General features: G+C 36.9%; 1 protein-coding gene across 3 annotated transcripts in view; it reads left to right on the forward strand.

Annotated features, from left to right (window-relative positions):
• LOC129724450 (kin of IRRE-like protein 1) overlaps positions 1-17,180 on the forward strand; it is a 907,851-nt gene extending 890,671 nt beyond the window's left edge. For 2 of the 3 annotated variants that reach the window (XM_055679379.1, XM_055679378.1), the window contains one exon: positions 165-17,180. In XM_055679379.1, the coding sequence (XP_055535354.1) occupies positions 165-574 (410 nt within the window). In that variant the 3' untranslated portion in view covers positions 575-17,180. The remainder of the gene's footprint in view (positions 1-164) is intronic. The other variant, XM_055679380.1, reaches the window with a different exon arrangement.
• The last annotated feature ends 5,465 nt before the right edge of the window (positions 17,181-22,645 follow it).

Consider the following 22,645-nt stretch of genomic DNA (forward strand, 5'->3'; position numbering starts at 1 on the left):
CACTGGACACAACCGGCACGGGTAGCATCGTACTCGTCGCAAATGGACCTTCGAATGACATATTTCTATGATTCCCAAACATGGGCTTTCGACTTTTCCGCTGTGCAGGATCAGTTTACTGCCCTGGTTTCGATTCATCGTGTATTTATTAACGCTCATATCAGTTCGGGCGGTTCTTTCAGGTGAACATCCGGAGGCCATGCAAACCGGATCCGCTTTAAGTCCAGTCCGAAATGGCGGTCCACCGTGTCTATTGGTGCTTGCTTTAGCAACACTACTCACCAGCTGGGTGCTTCTGATCCGATGGCACATGAATGGTGTTCGTTTGGCCTTTCCACACGGTTGGCGAAGGCAACGGAAGCCCACTGCTGATGAAGGTGCACTAGCAGCTGAAGTTGAGATGGCTGAGTTGATACCCTCCGGCAGCCATTTTTCGGGGCAACTTGGCAGTTCAACACTTCAACAACGAAAAAAACAGATTTCGTTGCATCGATTTCCTCAGATAGTAATGACCACCAGCGAGATATCATTCAACAGCACCTGCCCTCAAAACCGGCTGGAAAGTGGGAGATGATAAACCTTCAACTCTGGAGGTCGCAATCATCCTGCCAAGCAGCAACCCACTGTAGCATCCCACCCTGACTCAGCATAGGCGTCATCGTTGTGTCCTTTAAAGCAAAAAAAAATCAAGAACAATGTTCGAGTAATAAAAAAACATAGTGGAAAAAAACCGCCCAGTCGGCTCGCAAATGTGTGGTACGAGTAAATTCTGGGTTTCAGATGCTCACAGATACACTATACAGCATATTTTCTACCGTTGCGAAGCACAAGCAGTGCGCAGTTTGTGCAGAGAGGAAAAATGTATATCTTTCGGTTGCCTTCCCCCTGTGTGTGGGAGAAAAAAAGTTCAACCCCGAGCGATGTAATAAAATAGATGAAACACGAAAGGAACAAGTGTTTGCCAATGCCTGCGTGCCCGTTGGGATTATTCGCAACAATCGAATCGATTCGATCCCAAAACCGATTGTAAACAGCAGCACAGTCGAAAGGAATGCGCTCGAAGAGACTGTGATTACGGGTTTACTGATGATGAACCGTGATTGATGTGTATAGGAACGGGGGTACATAAATAGGGAATGATTACTTTCGATGCTGATCAATTTTTGAGATGGTTTCCAATCTTTTAACGTTTAAAGAAAAGTTAAGTTTCATTACCCGCAACCGTACTGCGGGCTGAGACTTTTAGCATTCACAAGCTTGTTTGTGGGTATGGTAAAACGGCAACTCGCCCGCTAGACCGTTGCCATACTAATCTAATAGAGCACAGAAGGGCCGCTTTGTAACATGGAATTAACTTTCAATTCAAAAAAAAAAACTTGCGCAACTTATTTTTCTAAACATGTTTGTTTATTTAAGTAGTGTAACTCATTAACAAACCTCATAAGAAAAACTCAGCTCCACATCGCGCTGATTTCCTGATCCTCTGGGGTACTTACCTCATAGCTTCCTGAATTCCGGATGTTTCAATTGTTTCGAGCTTCTTCTTGATTTTCCGACCAAACAATCGACGTTTTTTGCTCTGTAACCTTGATGGTAGACAGAATCGACTGATCGTTTTGCCAGTTATATAAAGGTGGATCTTTATTTTGTGGAAAAGGATTTTTAGATTTGTGCAGCACTTCGAAATCGTAGACCAATTTAAAAGTTGTTCGGATGTTTTTCCTCACACGTTATACCTCTTTACTAAATGTTGACATTCGAAATTTCAATAAATCCGCTAAACGTATTAAAAAACCGACGGCAGGACCGTCACTTTAGTTTAGACTACCGACAAACTAAATTACTTTGTGGTTGAATATTGTTTCGAAAATACGTCCCTAGATAAATGGGCAGTATTTTGATTTTCATTCCTAACTAAACTAGAAAGATCAAGCTCAGCAACCTTTGCTTGGGAAGTGATGGTTTTATTTACACTCGCTACCGTAATTAATTTTTCCTTCAATTTCAGATCTGGATCATCGATTTTATATCAAGATCATTACTTTCAAACTTTGAAGAACATTATAAACGGAGTTTTCAAGAGGTGCAGTAGGACAATCCATCGATTTTGGAAATATTTCAAGAAATTGAGAATCAAGACCTTTTTCTTGCCTGTTATTATTCATTTTAAACAAGCTAAGTATCACATTTCATTTGTTTTGTTTTCTTTTTTCCAATTATTTGCTGCCCTTCCATTGTGCGCTTTCTTGCGCACAATGGAAGTGGACGAAAAAAATTCTAATTCTGAGTCTATTTCACCAAAACCTCCTGACCCTTCATCCACGGTTTCTTCCAATCCCCCGTGCATCAAACTCTATCCAGATGGATCACCTGGTTCATTTATGGTTTATTTCCGACCTAATATGGAACCTTAATCGAAGCTATTAAACATAATTAAAATTTCTAAGGACTTACATTCGCATTTAAAGGCCATTGCTGAAATTTCTAAGGTCAGACCCAACAAATTAAGAGTTGTGGTTAATGACCTTACTCAGGCTAACAAAATTGCTTCTTCTGAATTATTTACTCGTGAATATCGTGCTTATGTTCCAGCACAAGATGTAGAAATTGACGGTGTTGTAACCGATTCCAGTTTGTCCATAGACTGTCTTTTAAAAGCCGGCCTTGGATATTTTAAAAATACTGATATTCCAACGGGTAAAATACTCGACTGTCAACAACTGAAATCTGTTTCAGTTGTAGAAGGGAAGAAAATTTATTCCCCTTCTGATTCTTTTCGAGTTACTTTTGCGGGAGCTGCTTTACCTTCTCACATCTCAATTCACAATGTTCTAATACCTGTTCGTTTATATATTCCGCGGGTCGTGAACTGCGTGAATTGCAAACAATTAGACCAAACATCTTCCTACTGTTGTAATTAAAGCCGATGCCGTAAATGTGGAGGAAATCATCTTGATAATACTTGCAATCAAGTTAATGATAAATGTTATTACTGTGGTGAAATTCAACTTGAACTTTCAAAATGTTCTTCATACACACAACACAAAAATTAAATAAAGCAATCTCTTAAAGATCGCTCTAAACGTAATTATTCTGATCTTCTTAAGAAAACTACAGCACGCCCTCTTATCTCATCGAACATATATGATCTATTATCCTCTGATGAGACTGAATGTGACATTCCTGTTGCTGGTCCATCTTTTTCAAATTCTGGTGGATCTAGAAAAAGAAAAAATCTTTCTTCTCACAAACTTCCTAATAAAAGTCCTAAGATATCATTAAATAATAAAGCTAACGTTCCCAAATTTAATCATGCTATTGAAAATTTAAATCAAACTCCTTCTGGAACATTGAACTTAAAATCAACAAAGGAGTTTTCAGCACTGTCATCCAAAGTTTCAATTATTACATCCATACCTTCAGATGACCAAACAAAATCGGGAATTTTGAAATTTTCTACTGTTGTAAACTGGATTTTTGAATCATTGAACATACCGGAGCCTTTGAATAAATTTGTTACTTCAATAAAACATTTTTAAAGCAGCTTACATCTCAATGGCCCCTCATTTCAATGTTGATATCATTCGATGACTAACACATCGTCTGCAACTAACGATTTTATTTCTGTGCTACAATGGAATTTTAAAAGTATTCCGAAACTTTATCTATTCAAAATTATGATTAATAATACAAATTGCGATGTATTTTCTATTTGTGAAACATTGCTTACTTCTAATATTAATCTTAACTTCAACAATTACAATAGCATACGTTTAGATCGAGATATTCCTTATGGAGGTGTACTTTTGGGAATTAATAAATGTTATTCTTTTTATAGAATTAACTTACCTTCAATTCATGGCATTGAATCTGTGGCTTATCAAATTAAATTACATGACAAAGATCTCTGCATTGCTTCTGTATATATCCCTCCTAGAGCACTAATTAGACAACGAATGCTCTCTGATATTGTCGAGATTCTACCCACACCCCATTTAATATTGAGAGATTTTAACTCTCATGGTGTAGCTTGGGGTTCATCTTTCAATGATGATATATAATCTTTGTGCTAATATGCTATTATATTAGCCCAAAAGAAAAAATTACCCTGGTGTTTCAACTTAAAGGCGACCTCCTACTCCTTGGTGGGACAAAGAGTGCTCAAAAATTCACTTGGAAAAATCTAATGCCTTTAAAGTTTTTCGGAGGAAAGGAAAAATCGAAGACATTGTACGATACGCGATGCTTGAATCCAAATTTAAAAATTTGATCAAAGCAAAATAACGTGGTTTTTGGCGACGATTCGTTACTTCGCTTTCAATAGAAACATCTAGGTATAAGTTCTCTTTGGAATACGGCTAGGAGAATGAGATATCGAATTGTAACTAATGAACGCGAAGAATATTCGAACCAATGGATATTAAATTTTGCGAAAAAAGTATGTCCAGACACTTTTCCCACACAAAAAATTATTCGTGATGTGTTTCCACAACAATCACCGATGGAATTACCTTTTTTCAATTACCGAACTATCTATTGCTATTTTTTCATGCAATAATAATGCACCTGGTTTAGATAAAAATAAATTTGATTTGTAAAAGAATCTTTCTGACACTGCCAAAAGACTTTTGTTAGATTTATACAATAAGTTTTTCGAGCTAAACGTCATTCCTCTTGATTGGAGAAGAGTGAAAAATCCTGAAAAACCTGCTTCTAACCATAATTCATATCGTCCAATTGCAATGCTTTCATGGATTCGAAAATTATTTGGAAAAATGATTTTGTATCGCTTAGACCATTGCACAGTGGTCTAAACTCGAAAAATCGTGATCGATATCTTTACAACAGATGAAAATATCAAACCAATATATTCTACAAAAATGCGAGTTTAAAATGAGTTTAGCAGAATAAACAAAATCTTGAAACATCTTGAATTGTTTCGACGATTATTGAAAAAGATATAGACAAAAACTCATTTTGAGGGGTGTTTTCCTTTCATTCAGTACTCGGTTGGATACAACTAGAACTCTTTTGAGTAATGCAGTTGTTTTGACAAACTTTCAAATGCAAACAGTTTGGTTTGCTACTATCTGCAACCTTCGGATAAATATGGACTCAAAATATTGCTATTTTTAGCAAAAAACTAGAAATATCTTTACAATAAATAAAAATATCAAACCAATATATTTTACAAAAATATGAGGTTTAGCAGAATGAACAAAATCTTAGAACATCTTGAATTGTTTCGACGATTACAGAAAAAGTTATGGACGAAAAACTATTTTTGAGGAGTGTTCCTCGAAAAACTCTATTTCGTCATATCAGACGTACTTCTATCTGTACGTCTGGAACCTATTATCAGAAAAACATATGCATTTTTCTCATGGTAGTTTATCAGCGTTTAAAATTAGCTACATGGGTCTTTCACAGGGTTCATGTTTAAGTCCACTGCTATATAATTTTTATGTAAATGTTATTGATGATTGTTTAGTAAATTCATGCACTATTGGACAGTTTGCAGATGATAGTGTAGTTTCTAGCACAGGTCCTAAAGCTTCCGATTTACAAAGACATTTTCAAGATACATTGAACAATTTATCTACTTGGGCCGTTCAATTAGGTATAGAATTTTCGGTTGAGAAAACTGAGTTAATAGTTTTTCTAGAAAACATGAGTCACCTCAACTCCATGCTAGTGGGTGAACCGATTGCTCAAGTTTTAGTTTATAAATATCTTGGTGTTTGGTTTGACTCAAAATGCACTTGGAGAAGTCATGTTCGATATTTAATTCAAAAATGCCAACAAAGAATAAATTTTTTACGCACAATAACTGGATCATGGTGGGGAGCGCATCCAGGAGATCTTATCAAACTACAGTTTTATCAGTGATTGAGTACGGATGTTTTTGTTTCCGTTCTGCCGCAAAAACTCATATCATAAAACTTGAACGAGTACAGTACCGTTGTTTGCGCATTGCTTCAGGTTGTATGTACTCAACTCATACAATGAGTTTAGAAGTATTAGCGGGCGTTCTCCCATTAAAAGAACGCTTCCGGATTCTCATTTCTCGTATTCTTGTGAGAAGTGAAATTTTAAATCCATTAATAATAAGTAATTCTGGAAGACTTATTGAACTTCAATCTCAAACTTGTTCTATGACTGTATATTTCGATTACTTTTCTCAAAATATTAACCCTTAGCCTGTTAAATCATACGATATTTACTCATTAGACAGTTTTGATTCTGCCCTATATGTTGATACAACTATGTTAAACGAAATCCGTAGTTCTCCTGATGAACTACATATATAGCAGATTCCTAATATATTTTGTGATAAATATCAAAATATAAATTGTAATAACTCGTTCTATACTGATGGATCTTTTCTCAATGGATCTACCGGTTTCGGGGCTTATAACAATAATTCTGTCGCTTATAAACTCGAAAGTCCTGCTTCTGTTAATATCGCAGAATTGGCTGCTTTTCAATGCACATTAAGTGTTATTGAAAACATGCCTGTGGATAATTACTTCATCTTCACGACAGCCTCAGTGCTATTGAAGCTCTTCGTTCGATAAAAAGTATGAAGCATTCTTCGTATTTCTCAAATAAAATTCGTTGTCATTTAAATGCTTTATCTTTAATTTCGTCCCAGATTACGTTAGTGTGGATCCCTTCTCATTCTTCAATTGCGGGCAATGAGATGGCGGATTCATTGACTAAAATGGGTACAATACATGGTGACTTTTATGAAAGGCCTATTGAATTCCATGAATTTTTTGGTACTATATGTCAGCAGTCGCTAACTAACTGGCAAAACTCTTGGGATAATAGAGATTTAGGAAGATGGTAACATTCTATCATTCCTGAAGTTTCTTTGCGATCTTGGTTTAAAAAAAAAGTGAAGTAAGTCGGGATTTCATTTGTGTGATATCTCAGCTCATGTCCAATCATTATTGGTTCAATGCTCACCTTCGTCGTATAGGGCTCACAGAGGATAACCTTGGCCTGTGGTGAGGGTTACCATGATATTGAACATGTTGTTAGGTCATGTCCCTTGTAACGCAAAGCAAGATTCATTTTTGAAAATTCTCTTAAAGCTCGGAATAAACAACTAAATATTCCAGTTCGTGATATCTTAGCTAATTTTGATGTTCCCTACATGTATCTCCTGTATTCCTTCCTTAAATCCATTGATGTGCCTATTTAGTACATTTTTTGTTTTTGTTTTTGTTCAGATTGTGTATATATACTGAAATATACATTAAGACGCACCAGAATTTTTCTCGGACTGTAGAACTGCAAAAGAATTCTTCAAGATCAATTATATATCCTAGTTTTAAATTTTGATTTGTTATATATCTATAATTGTATTTTTTTGTTTGAAAAGATAAGAGGGTTTTTATGCCTATTTGAGGAGGAATAACCATATAAATTCTACTCAAGCAGGCTTTTTCCTACTCCAACAGAATTCACGGCCCCGCTATGCTTTCTGCGTCTGGGCCTTCTATTATTACTGTTGATAAGAATAAAAAAAAAAATAAACTAGAAAAATAAATATTCGAACAGATAATGGATCTGTTTGGAGCTCGAGAGATAAACGTAATCGCCAGAGTATAAGGAAGTTAAGCTTTTGATATAAACCCAGAGCAGGATCTCCGATTGTGGTGGCGAGGTTTCTTTGCTGAAAACTCATCGATTATGAAATCAACACTCAATTCCTTCAGTATATCGTATTCGCAACTTCGAACTTCACAATGCCAACTTTGACAGCCTTGCATTCTTAAGAGTCGTACGCAACCTATTTAAAACCAGTTCCATAACCGAAACAGACGACGTTCGTTACGTTTGAAACCACTTGACTCTAATAAATACGCAATGCAATTGTTTTTTATTTTATCATACATTTTGCAAATTTGTTGCTTAAAATAAAATTGGACAAATGTGATTAAAAGGAAATATTTTCTAGACTCTGCAACACTGCTTCGAAAGAGAGTATTATTGGGGACTGAAGATATTAGAAATTAGTTTTTGCTTGAAAAAAGTTTATTTTTTCTTGATTTGCGGGGGCTCTTAACATTTGGGACCTTTCCAAAATTCGGTTCTGATACACCTAGCATTTAAAAAAAAAAGTGAAATATTGTCTTATTCTAATTTCGAGCTCATGTTAGCCTTTTGATACTTTATTATGTTTTCGTGCTCAGTAATGACCTTTTATCATGAAAATATTAAATATAGATGCACAAGGAATGGCAATCGTATGGCAAGCGAATGAAAGATTGTGGTTCATAATTCAATCCTCTCAAATATTTCTGCCCAAGCGCGCTACCATTCCTCGCCCTTTGCCTCTCTCTAGCAGCTCCGGTTTTTAAATCTTCCCAGTCGTTTTCCTTTTATACTTCCTGATTGAAAACATGATTATCTTTAGTCAAAGCGCTTCGAAAGCATTCAAATGGACCAAGGAAATGGCCGTTTATTTTTGTCCCACTAACACAGTGTGTATTCTTGTTGCCTGGAACCAGATCAAATGCCAAACATTTCGCTTGTTTACTGAAATGAACGATCCACTTACTAAAATATTGTTAACAACGTGTCCATTGCCACATGTGCAGCGTTGATTTTCGAGGTTCCATGACGTCGTATAACGTTTCCAACAGCACTATTGTTCAATTTACCCAACATCAACATCGTACTAAAATCACACATAAATACTACAAGGTTTACAGCCTTAGGGTTGTATGAAATGGTGGCGTGGAACTAAAAATTATAATAAGAGGGGTTTTTAGTTACAAAAGTTAAAAAGTCTGCACACAGAATCAATTCGTTTGTTCAGTGACTTAGTGTGTTGTACCATGATCGGACCATTTTTTTATATGCGAGATTTCTTAACTATTGAATAAAATACTGTATCAAATTTGTACCCGCATCATCAAGAAACTTCTTCTGATGATGTTCAGAAGGTTTCATTTAGATTACTTAAGTATTACTATTATTAAAAAAGTTTCAACAACTGGTCTATTTTCGAGCACAATCTGCCCTTACAATTGTTACCAAGTCTTGTTTTCAAGCAGTGATTTTAGAATCGAATATTTAAAGATTGCAGTATATTTTCCAGTAATATGCTTCTGTAACACTTAAATTCCATATAGGAACACTTTTTATATGAAATATAAATATTGCTTTGAAGTTTGAATTATTGGTGAAACGCGAAAGCCTGTTTTGTATCATGATCGGACCAGCCTGCTTCTGAGACATCACCGTTTTACTTTGCTTATGCTTGATATATCCAATAAAGGATTTCACGATTAATTGATTGAAACTGAATATAAAAGATGAAGCTTATGTTTTATAGAACAAAACCTCTCTTAAACGACGTAAGGTTCGCAAACTTGAGCAAAACCATTTGAAACTTTACTATAAATATCCCACTATGCTTCAAATAGGGAAAATATAACTCAGTATCATCCTCATTTAGGAAGCACTTTTTCTCGCGAATTTTCGAACAGTTTACGAGAGAGTGAAAAATTAAAATATATGAAGATTTATATGTGACGTTTTGCGTGGATTTTTTTCACGATTATTTTGAACGGTAAAATGATTTCAGAAAGGTGAGAAAGGTTTAAAAATTGATTGATTTGTGATCTAATGATAATATGTATATCAAAGTTATTTTTCAGTAACAAGACTCTCTTTGAGACTAACTACTTTTTGAGCTGCGGCAAATGAAACGTAAGGCAAAAAACTAATCTTTGAATTTCGTTTAGCGATAGGGCTAAAAAGTTTCGTCTCTCCGAAAATGTCCTCATACAAAATTTCAACTCAATCGAACTTAAGGAAGTAGTGTCTCAAATTGACCGCTTCGAGTCTCACTTTTTCGACTGATGACGAAAGGCACAGATCATGCAATTGTCGATATGCAAATTTTTGTTGATACCAAATACCTTAGACTTGCGTAAAACGCCGAGATCTGGTGTTTTCTCGAAAAAAAAAAAATTATTGGAAAAACTTGACTTCTGGGACTGGGAAATTTGTGTGCTAGGAAACTCAGGTGAGTCCGCGAATGGAATGTTCGCGTACAGGACTTCGTGTGTTTCATTTCTAAGTGATCACAGGTCCTGGTAGAGCTCAGCTAGCTCTACACGGTGGTGACAGCGGTGGAATTTCTATGGAAACGTCCGTGTAGAGCTAGCTAGAGCTCTACCAGGACCTGTGATCACTTAGAAATGAAACACACGAAGTCCTGTACGCGAACATTCCATTCGCGGAATCACCTCCTTTGGATGATAGATAAAGATGATTGATTTTATTGAGTTACAATTTTGCTTAAATATTAACCTGTGTAACTCAGAGCGTAGAGACTCTTCTCCTCCGACCTGAGTTATCGCCTATCTAGCGGTTCTATTCTAACCTATAGTATTTATTACTCTGTTTCGTTTTCGAGTAGAATTTTAGTACATATTATTATACCGCGGCGTTATAGAGCGCGTGCATCGGAGCACGACCGAGAGCGTATAATATTTGTTCGCGCGCTACTTGTGAGTATCCGAGAGCGCGCAAGCTCTCGGTACCGTGCGCAACCGTGAGCGCCTAAAGGGTAACCGTGAGTGACGCTGTGCCTCCGGCTTCTGTTTTGCTTATAGTTAAATTGAAAAGGTAAACATTGTGTGGCTTGCTCGTTAGGATATTTATATTTCGTAAGCCACCGATCGTTCGACGCTTTATAACTAGGACGCGTGGTTATTGATTTTCAACGACTCATAATAAGGATGTTTTGTTCTGTTCGGTTGAGTTTATAATACAGAAAATGCCTTGATGTCGTTCTGTTCAGCCAACAATTCATGATAAGGAATGCTCCAGAATGCTATGTTATTGCAAGGTGTTTCCTGCGAGTTAAGTGAACTCTGTGGCAAGCTAATGCTCTAGTTCATGTTAAAATTGTTTCGATTCTCTACAGTATTGAGTAAGCTCGGCAGCAAACTATGGTTTCTAGCCTGAATTCTGATGCATCGTGACGGAACTTTGGGTAATCTTCGCGGGGTGTGACGTCACATTCGTTTACACTTGGCGATATTGTGCATGTAGTGATTATTTTGTGCAATAAAAACATTTATTTAACAAGGCACAACCGTATCGTTGTTGATGAAGAAGCACCAAGAATTTCTCGTAATGCGTCTAAATCAGAATTGATTCTATATCCTCAAAAACCAAATTCAACAATTCTTACGTTATCATAATGAATGGCTACGAAGCTCCCCTAGGTTGTGGTTTATCCATTATCACATACTCCACCGAAGATACCAGATCTCAAGGCACGATAGCCAGCTATTAAACGTCTGCAGATACTTAGTCTTCGACGTATTCAATCCAACCTATTCAGCTTCACGTTCCAGCTTGGTGTACTGTTTCATAACACTCTTTTCTTTTTTTATTCTTGCTTATTTTTCGTCGGTCTAGTTCCGCCACTTTTGTTTGTGCCAATCACCGAGGCCCGGGAAGGGACCATAGCTTACGACCCGCTGATTAACGAACCGGCGCCAACGGCTTTACTTCCTCATGCGATGGAAGGCGTGATCCCAGAAATTTCTCGCCTCAGAAAATCTCCCGAATTAAATCTAGACCAGTTGGGTTGGTTGTGCGTGGATCACGCCACCCCACAACCGCCGACACCTATATCGGCATTGAGATTCGAACCTAGGCGTCGACGAACATGGTTGGCGGAGACGTTACCAACTACGCGAGGCCCCCGCCTTTTCATAACACTTTTCTCACGCAATGTTAAACAGAAAGAAAGAAGTTTCAATCACTCCAGATCATGTTGTAACGAGTAACGGTTGCGGAAGTTGTTGACAACCGAGAGTATTTGTCGCATTTCAACCATGAGTAGAGTGGTGAAAACCAACGTTACCAACCACGATACACGGTGCTCCCACAGACCGTTATTATAAAAAAAATGCACCAAAGAATCTGAGTACACCATTCGATTCGTTATGACGTCCATAATCTCTGGTCAAAATTTTAAAATCATTGTACGGTACATTTTTGAGTAATGCCCTTTCGAAGGTCGTAAAGTACAAAAAAGTGATATTAAAACGACGAAATACTCAATGTAAACCACGTTTTTCAGCCACAGTTCAATGAAACAACTTCCAAAACAGTTTCTACAGATTCCAAGTATTATATTTCAAGACATTTACAATTGGTGGAAAGATCTATTTGAAAATCCCACAGTGCACATTGGTCTAAATTCGAAAAACCGTGATTGTTCTAGATTTGACTATGAAAAATTGATTTTATGTACTAAATGTGTTCAGCAAAATTGTTTCATATATCAAGGCCTTATTCGGCGTTTTTGGTTTTTCGATCAATCCACCTAACAGTTAGATAAAAAAAATATGTTTTCTAATTTTCAATATACCGGAATGCTTTCTTCAGCAAAGTTGTGGAAAATTTTAAAATAAAAACAATTGCTGAACACTACGATGTCCTGTCTGTACGTTGAACACGAAAAAATAGAGTTTTTTGTGGAACACCCCTCCTTGAAATCAGTTTTTTATCTATAACTTCGTCTGTAATGGTCAAAACAATGCAAAATGTTCTAAGAATTTATGCATTCAACTGAGCTTCCCTCAAAACTATGTAAAATTTATATTTTGACAGTCACAGAAAAAATTATAGAGAAAAAAACTGATTTTAAGGAGGGGTGTTCAACAAAAAACTCTATTTTGTCGTGTTCAACGTACAGATAGGACATCGTAGTATTCAGCAATTGTTTTTCTTTTAGAATTTTCCACAACTTTACTGAAAAAAGCAATGCGGTATATTGAAAATTAGAAAAAATATTTTTTGTATCTAACTGTTAGGTGGACTAATCGAAAAACCAAAAACGCCAAAAGTGAGACCTTCTCCTGTGAAACAATTTTGCTGAAGACATTCTGTACATAAAATCAAGTTTTCATAGTCAAATTTAGAACGATCACGATTTTTCGAATTTAGACCACTGTGCACTGTGGGATTTTCAAATAAATCTTTCCACCAATTGTAAATGTCTTGAAATATAATACTTGGAATGTGTAGAAACTATTTGGAAGTTGTTTCATAAAATTGTGGCTGGAAAACGTGCTTTACATTGAGTATTTCGTCGTTTTAATATCACTTTTTTGTACTTTACGACCTTCGAAAGGACATTACTCAAAAAATGTACCGTACAATGATTTTGAAATTTTGACCAGAGATTCTGGACGTCATAACGAATCGAATGGTGTACTCAGATTCTTTGGTGCATTTTTTTTTATAATAACGGTCTGTGGGAGCACCGTGCAATAGGTTCTGACGTCGATATCTAAGAAGTGCCTCTCGTCAATCTAAATGTGGTCGAATTGTGATTCGATCTGTTGTGGTTAAATAGATACTACCATGCTTGTCATTCTCCTTAGTGAGTGAAAGGAGAGGAGAAAAAATTCACCGCGCACTTTCCTTCTAGTATGTGCCTACGTGTAGCAAATGCTTCCACCACACTGCTTCTTTCTCCACACCAAAGTGTCTCAACCAGCTTCCAGAGAGACAAACACCCTTCCAGCTCACCCCACATCTGATAGAAACAAGAAGGGTGAACCACTCTACAGAGCAAAACGCAGAAGTACACAACAGTGTCCACTGGCTAGTAGTCCGGAATGTGAAAAAAAAACCTACAGGGCAAAAGTGTAGTCCTCGTGTAGCTACACTGCGAAAACGAATTCCACCAGAGTAAATTCGACCGGCACGAGCGGTACGAGCAACGCATTCTATTTTTTTTCTACCAATTTTTTTTCACTTCTGCCGTGCTCAAGAAACCAACTGTGGAACGCACCGCAGATAGCTCTGCAGTGTAATTGTTATGCGTGATGTCCACACGTGGAAAAAGTACACCATAGTTCATTGTCGCGCGAGAGAGAGATCATCAGATTTCACCGCAGTGATTTCAGGAAGCTCAGCAGATAAAAATTGTTTGTCGCTCTCTTCTAGCAAGAGCGTTGATTTGCTCTTTAGTGTGAGAGCAGTTGTTTTCGCAGTGAAAGATGTTCTCCTGCACTTTATAGGTTTTCTAAGGAGAGAAGACAAGCATGGATACTACGTAGGGCCATGTTCTAGAAGGAGTCGAACGTCGTTTTTGAGCGTGAATTCCGTAAATACCGTAAATATGTAAATACGTAAATCTCCTATAACGCCGCCATTTCATGGACAGTTCTCGTATGTACACTCCAGCCACGCGTTCAAGGCGTCCTTATCATCATAGCTGCTTCCTAAATGAGGACTCTGCTCGTTGCTAACGGCCTCTAATCAGCAACTTGCCCATTCTGTTGGTCGTCATCTAATGGAACGCTGCTGTATTTCGTGCGAGTTGCCGCAGCTCTGATGAATATTGTAACCATATTTTTATGTATGTACCAGCATACCGCTTGCCGGACTACAATGTCGAACTCACGAACTCTCAATAAGAATGCGGATATATGTCAATTCAGTCAGAATTCTTGTGATTCTGAAGCAGATTGGCTGGATAAGATATCTCCCGATAACAGTTTTCTGAAATTTCGCAAAAATCGCGTTAATCTGATGAGTGGCCCACTATAAGAAAGGGGTTGATCACAATCTGCTAGTAATCAAGAATGTGACATGAATTTCTTATTGACCGTCTTAGTAGAATGAAATTGAATATTAAAAAAGATTATGTTTCCATTCAATTCTACAAGTAGAAATCAATGGAAACGTAACCTCTTTTCAGTAATCAAGAATGAGTATTTTTCCGCTCATACACGGAGTTTCCTATCTATTCTCTCCATCATATCGATCCAATAACGCATCAAAATATTCGTCCATCTTTTTGGTAGAAGGCTATTTTTTAACCTTCAATGTGTGTCCCAAAATACGGAAGCCATGACCAGCCGTCGCATCTCTCCACAATTGATGGCCTTTTTGACTAGAGCGTGTAGCGAGGCATCTAAACATCAACCAACAATAAATCAAGCACGCACCTACTACTTATATAAAAGTTTTTTTTTCATCCTCAAGTTTTCATAAATAATTTTAAGGTATAATAACATCAGGTATTTCTTGTAATCTTACTATACAATTTGGCACAATCGAACGGATTCAGTCAGTACTTTACTTATGTTTATTGGCGTTTACCCTGGACGTTCTTCTTAAAGCTTTGCAAAATTATTCCGCTCATCAGTAAAACCGTAATCAACTGCACCGATCAATAAAAGTTTTGCCTTGGGGACCAAATTTTGACGCGTTGAAATATCTCACTTTCTTACATCTTCTGGTGTTTATGAGGAAATTGTAAATGGCGACGTTCTTATCAAAAATTTAATGGTTCCTGTGGTCAAAATTTTTCAAATTTTATTGATCAACATGTTCTTGAAAAGAAGTACTGAAAAGAGCGATAGAATCGACAAAAGAATACTCTCGAAAATAACGCATAACCGGCGGAAAGCGCAAACATTTGGCGGTTACGCGCTACGAGCGCAAACAGAAGGGTTTACTATGTGTAGTTTCGTACGATTACGGCAACAATGCCGGCATGCAGTGCAAACCGCAGATGATCTAGATAATTTAAAACCAATTCTAGCGTAAGAGTTAGAATTAGTGATAAAAATGACATAGTCTATAGAGCTGAGAGCAGAAGATTACATACAATGTTGGTGTAAGTTTTTCGGAATATATGATGACAAAGATACAGCATTATAGGAAATCAAAATTGTAAAAACTACTGTTAAAATCTTTATTTGAATAATTAAGTTTTAAATATTTGTAGCTTCGAATGATCTCACTATAGAATGGGGAAGAAACTCAAAACGTTTTCTGTTACTAGAAAGATGTACATAATTAAACAGGCAGATCAAACCAGTGATGGAATATTGCAAACTATTGTCATTAGACTTTCGTAAGAGAAAAATTAAACAGCTAGCAGAATTCAACGAAAATTAAATCAACTGTTATAATTTGATATGTAACCAGCATGGACTAATCATAGAGAATGATACGTTCTGGATGAATGCAATAACATTTGTGTTGAATCATAAATAGGGTGGACAGGAATCGTCCCCACTGTAGTGACTATTTTATTATTTTCACATCAATTTCAGAGCACAGGCAACGACACGTACGATTGGACCCAATTATCACCACCTACAGCAATATGTTCTAGTTAATTGAATTCTGCATCGTTCTAGTGCAACATGCGTTGCAACCGATGACACATATTTATAGACACTGAGTGTGACATAATGGTGCTAACGAAGCTTTTAACAAGAAAAAAATAGCATTGCTGCCACTCAACTTTTCTGTATTTGTTTGATTCTTCATTAAAATTATGATAAAATCTTTTTCTCCTAAAACAATCTTTGCATGCGCAAATATTACAGGGATCTGAAGCATGGCGACATGTGTATTCGATTATCATCACATTCTTTAAATGATATTCAATTCGCTGAAATTAGGTTAAGCTATTGATATTTGATTAACTGATTATACACTCGGTCGACAAATTAAATTTCAAACAATTAAACATGATTTATAGTGTTCATTAACTGGCATTTATTCCTCGGGTAAGATAATAACAATATTTTTTGACTGATGGCCAAATGGTTTTCCGTCTACAACCAAACAGAAAACTCGACACCAAAACTCATCAAATATGTACCGCAAATGTTATCGCAGGATCTGTGCAAACAATTTCATTATCATACGGATGGTCATTATTTGCACTAGGGACGATTCCGCCATGCCGATTCCACACTCTGCGAAATGTGTGAGTATTATAATTGCAGCGTGATCCAATCCGATATGTCGCGGAACTAACGATATAAATCGAACGATAATCTCCAACAGTCACAATAATGTTTTAAATGCAGTGTAAGCAGTTTTCAGCGGAGAGAGAGAGAGAAAGAGAGAGAGAAAATAAAAACAAGAAATATAATCCACACGCAAATTCACTCGCACACAAACGAACACTCGGCACATTCTGAAATTGTGCAGAATACACACAAACACGTTTTGCAGAGAAAAACTTGAACAAAAAATCAACAAACTCAAACCATCTATGTATATAGTTAAACAACCGAAAGTAACAGAATTGTAAATATATCGTGTAATAAAACAATTGCAGATAAATACATATATAGAACTTCAGTTGAACATCATTGCCGCCATCAGTTCGGATCCGAAAGCCTTTCGTGACATCCACTAATTTTAGCTGTCATTGATGACATTACAACACTTAGCAGTGGTAGTGGTTTTAACCGCAAAACGGCGTTCCAGCAGTGCCAATGAGGATGTGGAAAAGGTGGAGTAAATTGTGCTGTCAAATTTTTTGCATCGTTTGCTTCTATTAACATTAGCTAAGCTTTATATGTTTGAATGATTATATCGTGTATATTTCGGATTTACTCGCTACAGAATGGAGCAACGTATTTTATTAGTTTACATATTTCCATTTGCAGTTTCAGTTCGTCAACAACCAAAATAAACGCACAGCTAATGACGTATTGCTAAACGCACAGCTAATGACGTTTTGCCTTTCTCCTAGAAAGGTATAGCAATCACTTGCAAAACCGAAAGTATAAAAGTGCTCCAAAGGGCCGAATGGCATATATCACTCGACTCAGCTCGACGAGCTAAGCATTTTCTGTATGTATATATATATGTGTGTGTGTGTGTGTGTGTGTGTATGTGCAGATTTTTATTCTCACTAACTTTTCTCATAGATGGCTTGACCGATTTTCATGAAATTAATTGCAAATGAAAGGTCTTGTTGCCCCATAAGACCCTATTGAATTTTATTGTCATCGGATTTTTAGTTTAGAGGTTATGTTTAAAAACGTGAAAATCATGAAACATCAATATCTCAGAAACTGCACAACCGATTCTAACAAAATTGGTCTCAAAAGAACAGGCCACTTAGAGAACCCTTAAGTTTTGAATTTCATAAAGATTGAATTTGTGGTTCAAAAGTTATGAAAAGAAACGTGCTCTGAAGACTGTTTAATCTCACTCATGTTTCTCAGAGATGGCTGAACCGATTTTCATAAGTGTCAAATGGAAGGTCTTGTTGCCCCAGTAAGACCCTATTGATTTGTTTTGCAATCGGACTATTAATTTGCCTGTTATGTTTAAAAATCCAGCCATGCAAAGGAACATATTCCGAAGACTACTTGGACTCACTCCCTTTTCTCAGAGATGGCTGACCCGATTTCCCCAAAATTAGTGTCAAATGAATGGTCTAGCTGCCTCGTAACACCCTATTGAATTTTACTGTAATCGAACTGTAACTTCATTTGTAATGTGCCGACTTGTGAAAATCACGAAACTTCATTATCTCAGAAACTACAGAACCGATTTGATTATTATTATCAGATGAGCGGGCTAGTTAAGGGTTAACTGATGAATTATGATTGAACACGTGGTTTCAAAGTTTGGCTGCCCTACACGTTCCCATTTCATTTGATTATAATCGAACTTAAGCAACCGTTATGTATTAAATTGTTAATAAAACAACGAAAGTCTGTTATCTCAAAGATTACATGACTTATTTGAACATTACTAGTGTCATACGAACGAGTCATCTCTCAAACTTACAAATAACAAACTTCATAACAGTTTGATATGTGGCTCAAAAGTTATGGAAAGAAGAGAAATTCAAAGACTATTTAAAACTATACCTGCTTTGATTGATATATGTGGGCTCAACGTAATTTGAATTTGGTGTCGTACTATTTGAACGTTCCAAGTTCATTGATTCCTTGCGGTTTGTTTGAAGTCTGCAAATGCACGACGAATCGGCCATAGGATATGATCAAAGTCAAATAACAAATCGTTTGAAATGATTGGTTTTATCGAAATGACAACTTCCTCGTCTTTTGGCTTCTGTACATCGCCTTAATTCTGAATATATTTTTATTGGGTGGTATTCTATCATTATCAGCAGACTTTCTGGCATCAATCTGACACCGGAAATACCCATATTGGGAGGAATTTTTGGTTGTTTGCCAGAAACTAAAAGTGGTCGGCTTCAAATTCAAAATAGTGTCCAGGGTCAATGTTTGGTTTCTATGCATCATCCAGTTTACAGAAATATCCATATTGAGTATTATTCGGTCATTTCCGACTGTTGCCTATAAGTTGCCATTTAGCAATTCAAAATGGTGCCTGAGGTCAATTGTTAGCTCCTTGCATCATTCTGGTTCCAGAGATACTCATATTGGATAGTATTTGTTTATTTTAGGCTGTTTTTCACAAACCGGTAGTCGCCATCTTGGATTTCAAAATGGTATTTAGGATACTGGTTAGAGAAAAACTCATATTGGGTGATATTTGGTCACTTTGGACTGTTTTTCAGAAGCCGAAAGTCGTCATTTTGGACTTTAAAATTGCCTGTGAAATCAATTTCTGGCATCTGGGCGTAGTTCTGGTTCCGAAAACATTCATATTGAATAGTATTTGGTCATTTCCGGCTCGCCATTTTGGATTTCATAATGGCATTTGGAGACAATTTCTGGATTTTGAACGGCATACTGGTTAAAGAAAAACTCATATTGGGTGGTATTTGGTCATTTTCTGCTGTTTTCAGAAACCGGAAGTCGCCATCTAAGAATTTAAAATGCTATCTGTGGTCGATTTCAGCTCCTGTGTATTATTCTAGATCCGGATATTATTATATTGGGTGGAAATCGGCCATTTTCGGCTGTTTTCCAGAAACCGGAAGTTGCCATCTTACAATCCAAAATGTTGTCTGAGGTCGATTATGGAACATATTTGTTACCACTAAAAACATTCACCTGCCAATATGGTTCCATTTAGTTGATTAGTTCGAGAGATGTGCAGAAATTTGTGAAGAAACATGAAACATGTAGGGAGGGGCGTCAAACCATTTTGGACATATTTTTCACCTCTAAAAACATTCACATACCAAGTTTGGTTGTATTTTCTTGATTGGTTCTTGAGCTGTGCGAAATTTGTGTTTTATTTTCATGGGATCCCTTCCTTATAGAAAAGGGAGTCGGGTTTCAAACCAATATGTACATATTTGTTACCACTAAAAACATTTACCTGCCAAAGTTTGTTCCATTTGGTTGATAAGTTCTCGAGGTGTGCACAAATTTGTGTTTCATCCAACTATTATGGACATATTAGTTACCCCTTAAAACATCCACATGCCAAATTCGGTTTCATTTGCTTGGTTTGTTCTTGAGTTGTGCAGAAATTTATGTTTCATTTGTATGGGACCCCTCCCTTCCAGAAGAGGGAGGGGTCTCAAACTATCATAGGAACCTTTATAGGCACCAAAAACCCCTACATACAAATTTTCACGCCGATCGGTTCGGTAGTTTTCAGGCCAACATGGATCAGACAGACAGACTTGACTGCATTTTTATATGTGAAGATTACAACATCAATATTTTAGAACCTAAAGTGTGAATATACATTTATTGGATTGAAGCGTTCATGTAAATCTATTTTTACAAATAAAAAATTGAATGAGAAAGGCTGGGTCTGACCGCTAGGTGGATTAATTTAGGTTTATTTTCGTAACATTAATAACAGCCTCATATTTTGTCATTCACCTATTTTTCGTGGAACTATACTTATTTATTTTGCTAGATAGAAAAAAAATATAGGAGAGGTTCTTTAGATCTCCAATCCCATGTTTTAAAGAATATATTCTCTTGTAACATGTTCGATTTAAGATCATCCTGATTGGTCAAATTCATGATTTCAATACCAGCTTACGCGGGATAGAGCTGGCAGCACGGCTATCGTCAGCACATTGAATTCTCTGCTAGATAAAAGTTTACATTTTAGGTGTTTTTCCATCAGCTTTATTGCTGAAACCAGTGTATTTGGTGTTAGTGGAGGATCTCGATTATGCTTTAAATTCAATGGATTCAGTAAGATAAGTACGAATTTCCGCTTCAATTTTGTAATGTGTTGATATTCGACCTCATACCCAGTAAAAAATATTGGACGCCCGATCTTACACCTGGACATTATTACGAGAAACTCAGCGACGGCGGAGGCAATCTACGCCAGACTAAAAGTGGAAGCTATAAGAGTTGGACTAGAAATAAATGCGTCGAAAACCAAGTATATGAAAGGAAGAGGCTCGAAAGAAACCAACATTCCCCTCCCACGGACGATAATCATGGACGGCGACGAACTCGAAGTGGTAGAGAAGTTCGTACACTAGGATCTCTGGTAACCGCCGACAATAGCACAAATAAGGAGGTCCAACGACGTATTCACGCTTCAAGCTTCGATCCAGGAGCATATGCGCGCCGCCGCACGAAACTGACGATGTACAAAACCCCCAATTAGACCCGTAGTTCTCTATGGACTCGAAACCGTGACGCTGTTCACGGAGGAACAACGCGCACTGGCCGTATTTGAACGGAAATGTTGCGAACAATGCACACTAGAAAGCAAAGAACCCAAATTCCCACTAACTAGAAGCCGCTGGGCTGGCAACCTGAAATATAGCATTTCTTATGTAAAATTGGTCAATAAATCAATTGTTGAAAGTTTTACCCTGTGCAGGGCATTTTTTTCATGTGTGTCACCTTCAAAAAGGTGATATCCGTGAGATTTACTATCAGTTAGGTGGAAATCGCGGTGAAACCCTCGAAAATTATATAAATTTTCTCCTAAGAGTATAACCTCAACCAATTTTACAAAAATAAGTATAGGTTTAGTGCAATTGAAAACGAACGTGATAACTCTGGTGGGGGTGTCTCCCATGGGAAAAGAGGTGACACTCAATTTTTCCGCCCCGGGGTCACGCTACGCCAATGTATTTACGTATGTATTCCAATAAACGAAATGAATGGCAATTTTTTGCATGAGTGTGTGGATGGTCTGTTTGGATGGATTTGTGCGGTGAATGCGATTGTGAAGGAGAGCGACCTATCTGTGCGGGCGCTGCAATGTTGTTGTTTTAACTTATTTCAATTCATGTTTTCAGCCGCCGAATGCTAGAAAGAGGAACTATTGATGCGTCGTAAACTAGTCTCAAAAAAGTTCACCACTTTTTCTTAAGCAGGTATTAGACGAAGCAAACATTTGCTATTTTTCAATACAGATTTTATTTTTTGCAAATAAAAATTGTACCAAAAATAGCAAATATTTGCGTCGTCTAATACCTGCTTTAGGAACACAATACAACCGACTCTTTTCATATGTTTTTCGGATTCGTTTTTATTAATATTGTTACATATTGTTACATTGTTCCAATTGAATCGTGGTCATACCACTTGTCAGGGGAGTTCTGATCTTTGGAGCATGTTTTTGATTTGAGTTCCAAGGACGCATCTGCTTGTAACTCAGGTTTTTAGTAAATTTTGAAACAGGTCTTTGTGAAAGACTCAGGACTTTGCGTGGTTTGCATATGAGCTGTTGAGAGCAAAAGTGGTACATGTTTCATTAATTAAATTTTTCAGGAGACGCGATAAACGAAAACACTCAAATAGTAAATTATTTTCAACAATTTTTCCCAACATAACTGCACTAAATCATTGCTGGAAAGGTTTAAAAAGACGGTACATGAAAGCATAACGAGTTCTGGTTGAGAAACTTACACAAACTTCAATGGAAAAACATGTACCATTTTTGTTTT

This window comes from Wyeomyia smithii, chromosome 2 (genome assembly GCF_029784165.1).
Source record: "Wyeomyia smithii strain HCP4-BCI-WySm-NY-G18 chromosome 2, ASM2978416v1, whole genome shotgun sequence".
Lineage (NCBI taxonomy): Eukaryota > Metazoa > Arthropoda > Insecta > Diptera > Culicidae > Wyeomyia > Wyeomyia smithii.